Source organism: Rana temporaria, chromosome 4 (genome assembly GCF_905171775.1).
Source record: "Rana temporaria chromosome 4, aRanTem1.1, whole genome shotgun sequence".
Taxonomy (NCBI): domain Eukaryota; kingdom Metazoa; phylum Chordata; class Amphibia; order Anura; family Ranidae; genus Rana; species Rana temporaria.
In genome coordinates this window covers 14,126,759-14,137,649 of record NC_053492.1, presented here as the reverse complement: position 1 = coordinate 14,137,649, position 10,891 = coordinate 14,126,759, and the positions used below count along the sequence as shown (strand labels likewise).

General features: G+C 53.3%; 1 protein-coding gene across 1 annotated transcript in view; it reads left to right on the top strand.

The window, feature by feature from the left end:
* GTF3C2 (general transcription factor IIIC subunit 2) overlaps positions 1-10,891 on the top strand; it is an 80,040-nt gene extending 69,149 nt beyond the window's left edge. The window contains 5 exon segments of the mRNA XM_040347592.1: positions 487-639; positions 742-838; positions 841-908; positions 3,289-3,396; positions 10,200-10,891. Of these exon segments, the coding sequence (XP_040203526.1) occupies positions 487-639; positions 742-838; positions 841-908; positions 3,289-3,396; positions 10,200-10,406 (633 nt within the window). The 3' untranslated portion in view covers positions 10,407-10,891.

The window sequence follows — 10,891 nt, the reverse complement described above, 5'->3', positions numbered from 1 at the left end:
ACTCTTCTGATTTGGATGGGTTGGGCTGTACCTGAGATATAGTATGGGGAACTCTTCTGATTGGATGGGTTGGGCTGTACCTGAGATATAGTATGGGGAACTCTTCTGATTGGATGGGTTGGGCTGTACCTGAGATATAGTATGGGGAACTCTTCTGATTGGATGGGTTGGACAGAGATTGGGATACAAGATGGAGAATTCTTCTGATTGGATGGGTTGGGCTGTACCTGAGATATAGTATGGGGAACTCTTCTGATTGGATGGGTTGGGCTGTACCTGAGATATAGTATGGGGAACTCTTCTGATTGGGTGGGTTGGACAGAGATTGGGATTCAAGATGGAGAATTCTGATTGGATAGGTTGGACAGAGGCTGAGGTATAGTATGGAGGACTCTATAGTTTGACTAGACCTCCAGGGTTGGAAGGCTCTGACTGAACGGACTAGGCAGAGCTTGGGAAGAATCCACTCTACTGGTAACGATGTAGTTACCACTCCATACTGTTTTGCAGAGCGTGTCCGGCTCGGATTGGTTGGGGACGGTGACTGCGGGGGATATTACAGGCGAGGTGATGGCCGTCATGATGCCCTTTCTCAATGTCCACTCTATTAACACCAAACGGCCGGCTGACCGCAGATTTGTGAGTATGACCGCAGCTTTTGCACATCTGACACTTTCCTGGAGATGTCAGTCCTCATCGGTCAGTAATGGTCATCTCCTGTCCTCCTCCTTCTCCATGTAGCCTATTTATAAAGCCGATTTCCAGTCCTCCGCTCCTTCCTCAGACAGCGACCCCCAGAGCCCATCTGGCAAGCCGCTAACCAAGACCACGGACTACAACGTTTCAAGCCAAAGTCGTTCCGAGCGGCAGCCAGCCGTGCCCGCCTCCTCTTCCAGGACACGGATTTGGTAAGACTCGCTCTTCCTTCTGGTACGGGATGACGTCTCTGGGAATTTCTCAGCTTTTAATTTAAAGTCCATGTACACCCAATCACTAAAATCCTTTTTTCTTTTTTTCAGCAGTCTGGCCCTGGCAGCTGTAAAAGACTAAATATTCAGGGGCTTGCTGGGACTTGTAGTTTTAATAGCTTAGAGAGGTTTCCTCTCTGGATTGACAACCTCATTACTTACATACAGCAGTAAAGGATGGGGCGTCCTTCCAGTGGTAACAAACCCTCTTGTGAAATGGGCCCACCCTTCTCGCTGTAGGTAATGCCCGGATCCTCCTCTTCTAGGGGTCCCTGTCCTGGAGCTCCTGACCCCTCCCTCCTGTTGAGTGTCCCCACAGCAAGCAGCTTGGCCCCCTTTCCTCATTGGCTGGCAGACTGATTTTGACAGCAACGGGAGCCAATGGCACTGCACTGCTGTCCTCAGCCAATGAGGAGGGGAGTCCCAAGTAGCCGATACAATTCTACAACATTGCTGGATAGCGATGGGGCTCAGAGATCACAGACTGCACAGTACCACCTACCTCTGTCTGCATCCTGGCACACACACACAGACTGCAGGAGGCCCAGTACTACCTACCTCTGTCTGTATCCTGACACACTCCCGCAGGATGCCTAGTACCACCTACCTCTGTTTGTCTCCCATCAACCCCTCGAACGGCAGCAGACTCGGTACCACCTACCTATTCTATATCCCGTCACCGTTCCAAGCTGCAGCAGACACTGTACCACCTACCTCTGTCTGTATCCTGACACACACAGGCCGCAGGAGGCCTAGTACCAACCTACCTCTGTCTGTATCCTGACACACTCCTGCAGGATGCCTAGTACCACCTACCTCTGTCCTGTCTCCCATCAACCCTTTGAACGGCAGCAGACTCTCGGTACCACCTACCTATGTCTATATCCCGTCACCCTTCCAAGCTGCAGCAGACTCGGTATAACCTACCTCTGTCTGTATCCTGGCACACACACAGACCGCAGTAGGCCTAGTACCACCTACCTCTGTATCCTGGCACACACACAGACTGCAGGAGGCCTAGTACCACCTACCTCTGTCTGTATCCTGACACAACACAGACTGCATGAGGCCCAGTACCACCTACCTCTGGTCTGTATCCAGACACACACAGACTGCGGGAGGTCTAGTACCACCTACCGCTGTCTATATCCCGTCGCCCCCCCGAACTGCAGGAGACCTCAATAACACCCTACCTCTGTATCCTGGGACACACACAGACAGCAGGAGCCTCAGTACCTCTTACCTTTGTATCCTGGGAAGCACAGACTGCAGGAGGCTCCATACTACTACCTCTCTGTTTAAATCCTAAGGGCTCTTTCACACGGAGCGGACCGTTTCTGGGTCCGCTCCGTGTGTCTCCGTCGGCTCAGCGGGGATCCCCGCTGAGCTGTCGGCGGATAGGGTGGTCCCCGCACACAGTGCAGGGACCTCCCTGTCTCAGCTCCGCTCTGCCCTATGGGGAACCGGATGCAGACGGACCGTCTGTCCGTCTGCATCAGTTCCGTTCCGCCGGACGGAAGAAAAATAGGGTTTTCTTCCGTCCGAAAACCGGATCCCGACGGACGCTAGCGGATGCTCCATCCGCTAACGGACGCAATCCCATAGGGATGTATTACAAGTCCGTTAACGGACTTGTAAAAACGGACAGGCGGAGCGGACGTCTGAAAGGGGCCTTAGTCACGCTGGCTCACTACTTGTCCTGCTTGGCATTCATTGTAGAACGTGAAGATAAAGCATGCACACTGATATCCCACCGTAGGACGTTATTCACTGTAGTTGGCTTCCAAAGCACAGCCCCCGCCTTAGGCCCTACCCCCCCACTGACGCGTTTCACCCCTGTATATGGCTGTTTTGGAAGCCAGTAATTAACTTTCTACGCTGTGATTGTAACAGTTTGTGGCTTTTCCTTCACTTTTTGCAGCATATACACATACTAGAGCCAATTAACCTACCAGCATGTCTTTGGAGTGTGGAGGAAGAAACCTGCACAGGGAGAACATGCAAACTCTATGAAGATAGTGTCCTGGGTGGCATTGGAACTAGTGATGCCAGTGCTGCGTGGCAGAAGTGCTGACCCCTAAAGGCCCCCCCCCCCCCCCTTCCTCCATTGGGAAGTTACACTCCCTGGCAGGAACTGTGGTCACCAGGACAGGAGCAGATGAAAAATGTCCCCAATGGGCTCTTTGGACAGTAAAAACTAGGCAAAAAAAATGATTTGGCTGGAATTGATCTGTGATGGGTGGGACATAACGCCATGTTGTACTGTGTTCTTCATCTCCTCTGTGCACATCATACTGACCACCCCTCCTCCCCTCCGCAGAGAGACTTCCATCGTATTTACAGCAGGGAGCCCACAAGGAGGATGATAAGCAATGAGACCAAGGGCGATGTGAACATGGAGCGCGTCCAGCTGGAGTCTATACACAAGGTGAGGCGCTCTGTTGCATGAAAATTTGGTGGCGGGATTGTTGGTGTAAGGAGAGGGCTCCTCTGGGATTTCAGCACAGGCATGGTGAGAACCCCTCATAATGGGCACAGCAGGTTTACAGACACTGGAACTTAGCACAGGGATGGTGAGAACCCCTCATAATGGGCACATCAGGTTTGCATACCTGGAAACTCTGCACAGGGATAGTGGAGACCCCTTATAATGGGCACAGCAGGTGTACAGACCCGGAAACCCGACACAGGGATGAGGGGCATCATAGGTGTACAGACTTGGGAACTCAGCACAGGGATGGTGGGAACCCCTCATAATGGACACAGCGGGTGTACAGACCCGTAAACTCAGTACAGGGAAGGTGTGAGCCCCTCATAATGGGCACAGCAGGTGTACAGACCCGGAAACTCGGCACAGGGATGGTGAGAACCTTTCATAATGGGCACAGCAGGTGTACAGTCCTGGGAACTCGGCACAGGGATTGTGGGAACCCCTTATATTGGGCACAGCAAGTTTGCATACCCCGGCACTTGGCACAGCGATGATGGGAACCCCTCATAATGGGCACATCCTGTGCAGATCTGTGAATTCGGTGAAGAGATTAAATAAACTGCAGAGTTTTCCACGTTCTGCGAAGAGTAAAATAAGAGTCCTGGGTGGGGTCGGCCCAATACAATCCAGGCTAGAGAGCGGTGATCGGGAGTAGAAGTCTTGAAGAGCTGATTGTTTGGTAGATGCTGTGATATGGGATCAGAGGTCGGTGTTGCTATACTCAGGATATGGTGGGGGAGGGGAGGTGGGGAATCATGGAGGGGCGAACTGATCCTCCTCTGCAGGAATGGTGCAGAGCTCCTCTCTGTGATTTCTGCCTGCAGAGCTGAGAGTTAATGATGCGTGAAATGAGAACACAGTGTGGTTCTCTCCTCGCTCTCTGTATATATATTCCTCTGTATGCGGCTCTGTCTCTCTGATAAGCCATTTTCTTTCTGGTCCATTGAGACATTTCCTCTGCACATGCCCGGACCCCACTGCAGTGGATTGGCTAGCCTGGAATGTGGCCTTCAGGCCCTGGGCTCTACATTGTGTACTATGTGTGTGTTAGCTGCATACTGCTTTCTGGTCCAGAGTTGTGGCACATCCCCAAATGTGGCCCTTTCTCTGAAGACTCAGTGAGTAAGGCCAATTCGGCTAAAGCATCGGAGATACTCACTATCTGCACCAATGACTACCTTTTTTAAATTCCCCACCAATGCCTATTTCACCGCAGTAAGAGATGATATTGGAGCACTGATATGCTGTATGGTGGGAAATAGAACATGCAGCACAGTGAAAAAGAGACAACCCCATCCCACTGCCTACAAGCCCCTCATGGGGTCTCCAGTTTTCTACCACTGGCCTACAAGCCCCTCATGGGTCTCCAGTCTTCTACCACTGGCCTACAAGCCCCTCATGGGTCTCCAGTCTTCTACCACTGGCCTACAAACCCTTCATGGGTCTCCAGTCTTCTACCACTGGCCTACAAACCCTTCATGGGTCTCCAGTCTTCTACCACTGGCTGCCTGTACTTTCCTGCTCATTTCCAGCCACTCAACCCTCAGCAGATTTGGGTCTAGCTGCATTACCGCTAAGCACCCAACATTATAATTCCCTAGGGGTTTTGATGGCATCTACACGGGGGTCTACTTTAGGAACAGTCACCTGTTATCTGAAACCCAGTACCCCCCATGGCACCTACTTCAGATCTACTTTAGGAACGGTCACCTGTAATCTGAAACCCAGTACACCCATAGGATCTACTTTACATGTGACAGTTCCTAAAAGTAGATTTAATCTGGAACCCAGTACCCCCATGGGACCTACTTTGGATCTTCTTTGAATTCTTCTTTTGAATTTACTTTAGGAACCACCACCTGTAATCTGGAACCCAGTACCCCCATGGGTGTGATGTTCCAGTATTGGTGACAACCTGTCCTGATGGGTGTGATGGTCCAGTATTGGTGACAACCTGTCACTGATGGGTGTGATGGTCCAGTATTGGTGACAACCTGTCACTGATGGGTGTGATGGTCCAGTATTGGTGACAACCTGTCACTGATGGGTGTGATGGTTCAGTATTGGTGACAACCTGTCACTGATGGGTGTGATGTTCCAGTATTGGTGACAACCTGTCACTGATGGGTGTGATGTTCCAGTATTGGTGACAACCTGTCACTGATGGGTGTGATGTTCCAGTATTGGTGACAACCTGTCACTGATGGGTGTGATGGTCCAGTATTGGTGACAACCTGTCACTGATGGGTGTGATGGTCCAGTATTGGTGACAACCTGTCACTGATGGGTGTGATGGTTCAGTATTGGTGACAACCTGTCACTGATGGGTGTGATGTTCCAGTATTGGTGACAACCTGTCACTGATGGGTGTGATGGTTCAGTATTGGTGACAACCTGTCACTGATGGGTGTGATGTTCCAGTATTGGTGACAACCTGTCACTGATGGGTGTGATGGTCCAGATTAAGCTTTCTCAAAAAAAGGGCCAAACCTTGTTTACCCATAGCACTTTAATGAGTTCTGGACTCCATTGGACACCATTTAGGTGTTGCAGTGTCCTCACCACCTGGATGTAGTGGGAATCTTCCCTGTGTTGGGGACCCATGCACTGAACGATGCTGATCGTGTTTATTGCCCTTGTACTGTCTTGGGGGCATTATCTTGGAAACTACCTCTCCCCGACCAGTAACGCCTGTGAGGGGGGATGTTTGTGCACCTTGATGTGCATCAGATCCTGGTAAGCGGGGGGAGTCATCACTGAAGAGCCCTATACCTTCCCCGCATCGTCAGTAAGCGGATCGTTCTAACATTCAGCTGCAGGTATTATTTGCTAGGAACAGAGCTTTTAGAGAACCTCTTAATTAAGGGATTGACCTCCTTCCTTGGCTGATCCACAGCCTTTCAGGGAAGGTCCTCCTGAGTTCTTTCCCTTTTTGTCCTGTCCTTATTTAGACATATGATCTTCACCTCTTGGCAGAGATTCCTGCCCCTTGCTCCATGGTGGGTTGATTACTTGCTGGACCCAAGGGCATCAGAAGCTGTCTTATATCATGACTTGAGCTTAGGCTGGCTTCACAACATTTTTCTGCAGGCCCTGGTGTCATCTAGAGGTGTCTGAATGGGTGGTTTAGTTTCATTCTCTGCATCCTTGGTGCATCCATCTTACCAGTCTGGTGACCTTCTTCTTATACTGGTCTAAACCACCTGGTGGTGTCTTTTGGGCATCTTTTTCCTCGGTCTTGTTCACTTTGTCGGACCAGACCCTTGAGTTCTCTAGTGGGCTTTGGGGTCCTTTTTACACCCCTCTTGGGCTACTAGATTGTACTACTACTGTACATTCCGCTAACCAAGGTTGGCTGTCTGGTCAGGCTTAGTCATGGACTCTTATACTCTCGAACCCTACAAATGGGCATGTTCGACCTTGGGTTGCCTTGGGACCGTTTTTTTTTTTTTTTTGTCCTGACCATTTCGAGTTTAGAGTCTTCTTTCCTAGGGAGATTTGTCTGGGTTCTGGCTGAACAGCGTCTCACTGGCGTGTGTATGGTTTACCCTTCTTGTGAAGTAATTTCCTTTTTTGGGGGATTTTCTCCATCCTGGTCTGAAGCAACCTGTTGATTATCCATGTTTCCCCCATTGGTCTTCCAAGGTCTTTGTCCCCCAGCGTCACAAGCCCCCAACCCCCCCCCCCTTATTGGACTTCCAAGGCCTTTGTCCCCTGATGGACTTCCAAGGCCTCTGTCCCATGGCATCACAAGCTCCCAACTGCCCCCCCTCTTCCACTGGACTTCCAAGGTCTTTGTCCCCCGGCATCACAAGCCTCCAACCCCCCCCCCCTATTGGACTTCCAAGGCCTTTGTCCCATGGCGTCACAAGCCCCCAACCGCCCCCCTCCTCCATTGGACTTCCAATGTCTTTGCCCCCCCCCCATTGGACTTCCAAGGCCTATCTCCCCCCCCCATTAGACTTCCAAGGCCTTTGCTTCCCCCCCCCATTGGACTTCCAAGGTCTTTGTCCTCCGGTGTCACAAGCCCCCCATCTGCCCCCCCTCCCTCATTGGACTTCCAAGGCCTTTGTCCCATGGCGTCACAAGCCCCCAACCGCCCACCTCCTCCATTGGACATCCAAGGCCTTTGTACCCGGTGTCACGAGCCCCCAACCGCCTCCCCCACTGGACTTCCAAGGCCTTTGTCCCATGGCGTCACAAGCCCCCAACCGACACCCCCCCCATTGGACTTCCAAGGCCTTTGTCCCATGGTGTCGCAAGCCCCCAACTCCCCCCCCCCATTGGACTTCCAAGGCCTTTGTCCCATGGCGTCACAAGCCCCCAACCGACACCCCCCCCCATTGGACTTCCAAGGCCTTTGTCCCATGGTGTCGCAAGCCCCCAACCCCCCCCCCCCCCATTGGACTTCCAAGGCCTTTGTCCCATGGCGTCACAAGCCACCAACCGCCCCTGTCCCATTGGACTTCCAAGGTCTTTGTCCCATGGCGTCACAAGCCCCCAACCGCCCTCCCTCCTCAATTGGACTTCCAAGGCCTTTATCCCCCCAATGGACTTCCAAGGCCTTTGTCCCATGGCGTCACAAGCCCCCACCCGCCCCCCTCCTCCATTGGACTTCCAAGGCCTTTGCTTCCCCCCCCCCCCATTAGACTTCCAAGGCCTTTGCTTCCCCCCCCCATTGGACTTCCAAGGCCTTTGTCCCCCGATGGACTTCCAAGGTCTTTGTCCCCCGGTGTCACAAGCCCCCAACTGCCCCCCTCCCCCATTGGACTTCCAATGCCTTTGTCCCGCCAATGGACTTCCAAGGCCTTTGTCCCATGGCGTCACAAGCCCCCAACCGCCCCCCTCCTCCATTGGACTTCCAATGCCTTTGTCCCCGGTGTCACAAGCCCCCAACTGCCCCCCCTCCCCCATTGGACTTCCAATGCCTTTGTCCCCGGTGTCACAAGCCCCCAACTGCCCCCCCTCCCCCATTGGACTTCCAAGGCCTTTGTCCCCGGTGTCACAAGCCCCCAACTGCCCCCCCTCCCCCATTGGACTTCCAATGCCTTTGTCCCCGGTGTCACAAGCCCCCAACTGCCCCCCCTCCCCCATTGGACTTCCAATGCCTTTGTCCCCGGTGTCACAAGCCCCCAACTGCCCCCCCCCCCCCCATTGGACTTCCAAGGCCTTTGCTTCCCCCCCCCCATTAGACTTCCAAGGCCTTTGCTTCCCCCCCCCATTGGACTTCCAAGGCCTTTGTCCCCCGATGGACTTCCAAGGTCTTTGTCCCCCGGTGTCACAAGCCCCCAACTGCCCCCCTCCCCCATTGGACTTCCAATGCCTTTGTCCCGCCAATGGACTTCCAAGGCCTTTGTCCCATGGCGTCACAAGCCCCCAACCGCCCCCTCCTCCATTGGACTTCCAATGCCTTTGTCCCCGGTGTCACAAGCCCCCAACTGCCCCCCCTCCCCCATTGGACTTCCAATGCCTTTGTCCCCGGTGTCACAAGCCCCCAACTGCCCCCCCTCCCCCATTGGACTTCCAAGGCCTTTGTCCCATGGCGTCACAAGCCCCCAACCGACACCCACCCCACCCCCCCTCCATTGGACTTCCAAGGCCTTTGTTCCCTGATGGCCTCCCAAGGCTTTTGTCCCATGGCGTCACAAGCCCCCAACCGACACCCCCCCCCCCCCAATTGGACTTCCAAGGCCTTTGTCCCATGGTGTCGCAAGCCCCCAACTCCCCCCCCCCCCATTGGACTTCCAAGGCCTTTGTCCCATGGCGTCACAAGCCCCCCAACCGCCCCTTTCCCATTGGACTTCCAAGGTCTTTGTCCCATGGCGTCACAAGCCCCCAACCGCCCTCCCTCCTCAATTGGACTTCCAAGGCCTTTTTCCCCCCAATGGACTTCCAAGGCTTTTGTCCCATGGCATCACAAGCCCCCACCCGCCCCCCTCCTCCATTGGACTTCCAAGGCCTTTGCTTCCCCCCCCCCCCCATTGGACTTCCAAGGCCTTTGCTTCCCCCCCCCCCCCATTAGACTTCCAAGGCCTTTGCTTCCCCCCCCCCCATTGGACTTCCAAGGCCTTTGTCCCCCGGTGTCACAAGCCCCCAACTGCCCCCCTCCCCCATTGGACTTCCAATGCCTTTGTCCCGCCAATGGACTTCCAAGGCCTTTGTCCCATGGCGTCACAAGCCCCCAACCGCCCCCCTCCTCCATTGGACTTCCAAGGCCTTTGTCCCCGGTGTCACAAGCCCCCAACTTCGCCCCCTCCCCCATTGGACTTCCAAGGCCTTTGTCCCATGGCGTCACAAGCCCCCAACCGACACCCACCCCACCCCCCCTCCATTGGACTTCCAAGGCCTTTGTTCCCTGATGGCCTCCCAAGGCTTTTGTCCCATGGTGTCACAAGCCCCCAACCGCACCCCCTCCCCCATTGGACTTCCAAGGCCCTTGACCACCCACCCCCACTGGACTTCCAAGGCCCTTGACCACTCTTCCCTACAACCCCCACCCACCCCGATGGTCTTCAAGGCCCTTGAAACCTCCAACACCCCCCCTAATCTCTTGGCCTTGGGGGACCCCCCCCCCTCAATGGAGTTCAGAAAATGGATTTCAAGGTAAGTGTGTGAATCCTTTTGTCTATAATCACAACGTGAGAGGATGGGACTTGATCTTCCAGCCTTTTATCTGCTTTTTGTGAACTTGTATCTTGTTATGCAGTCAATGACTAATTCATTATTTCTGTCATTTCAAGGTTCGTTTCAGCCCTAATCTGGATACGTACACATGGATCGTTTCAGCGGGTCACTCTGGCCTGGTTCGGGTGCACTGTATCCGTGGCCTGGTGTCCTCAATGGGTCGAGGGATGATCCAGGAGAAGACCACACAGTTCCAGGCTACAAATGGTACTTGTGAGAGTGACTGTAGTCCTGAAGGTCAGCGATGGCAGCAGCTTGTATAGTGACAGTAATGTCTGTAGACCTCTCAGGAGAGTGAGCATTTCACCGGGGAACGTCGTCCCGCCAAGACGTGGTCCATCTTCAGAGATATTTATATCACTTCTTGGTTTTTATCCCTTTTTTTAAATGTTGGTGAATTTTATACCCCCAGTCCCCCAACCCTTCATGACAGCACTTATGTACCACAACCCTGCCAGGCTTTTGGGGGTCACAGATGCCACCCCAAGGATGGACATTGTGGGGGATTTGAATTCAGCTCAGTTTCATCCAATGAGAAATGTTGAGGATGACGAAGATTCTCTGTCCCTGACGAGCGCCATCTAACACATGTGACGTGAACACGGCCAAAGGGATGGTTGGAGGGGAAGTGGGGGATAGGCAGACGATGTCTGTTGTGAATTTACCTTTAATGTACACTCGCTCACATTGAGCTACTTTAGAAGGTGAATTTCTGGTTCTTTATTAAAAATCTGCATTTTTATACCCA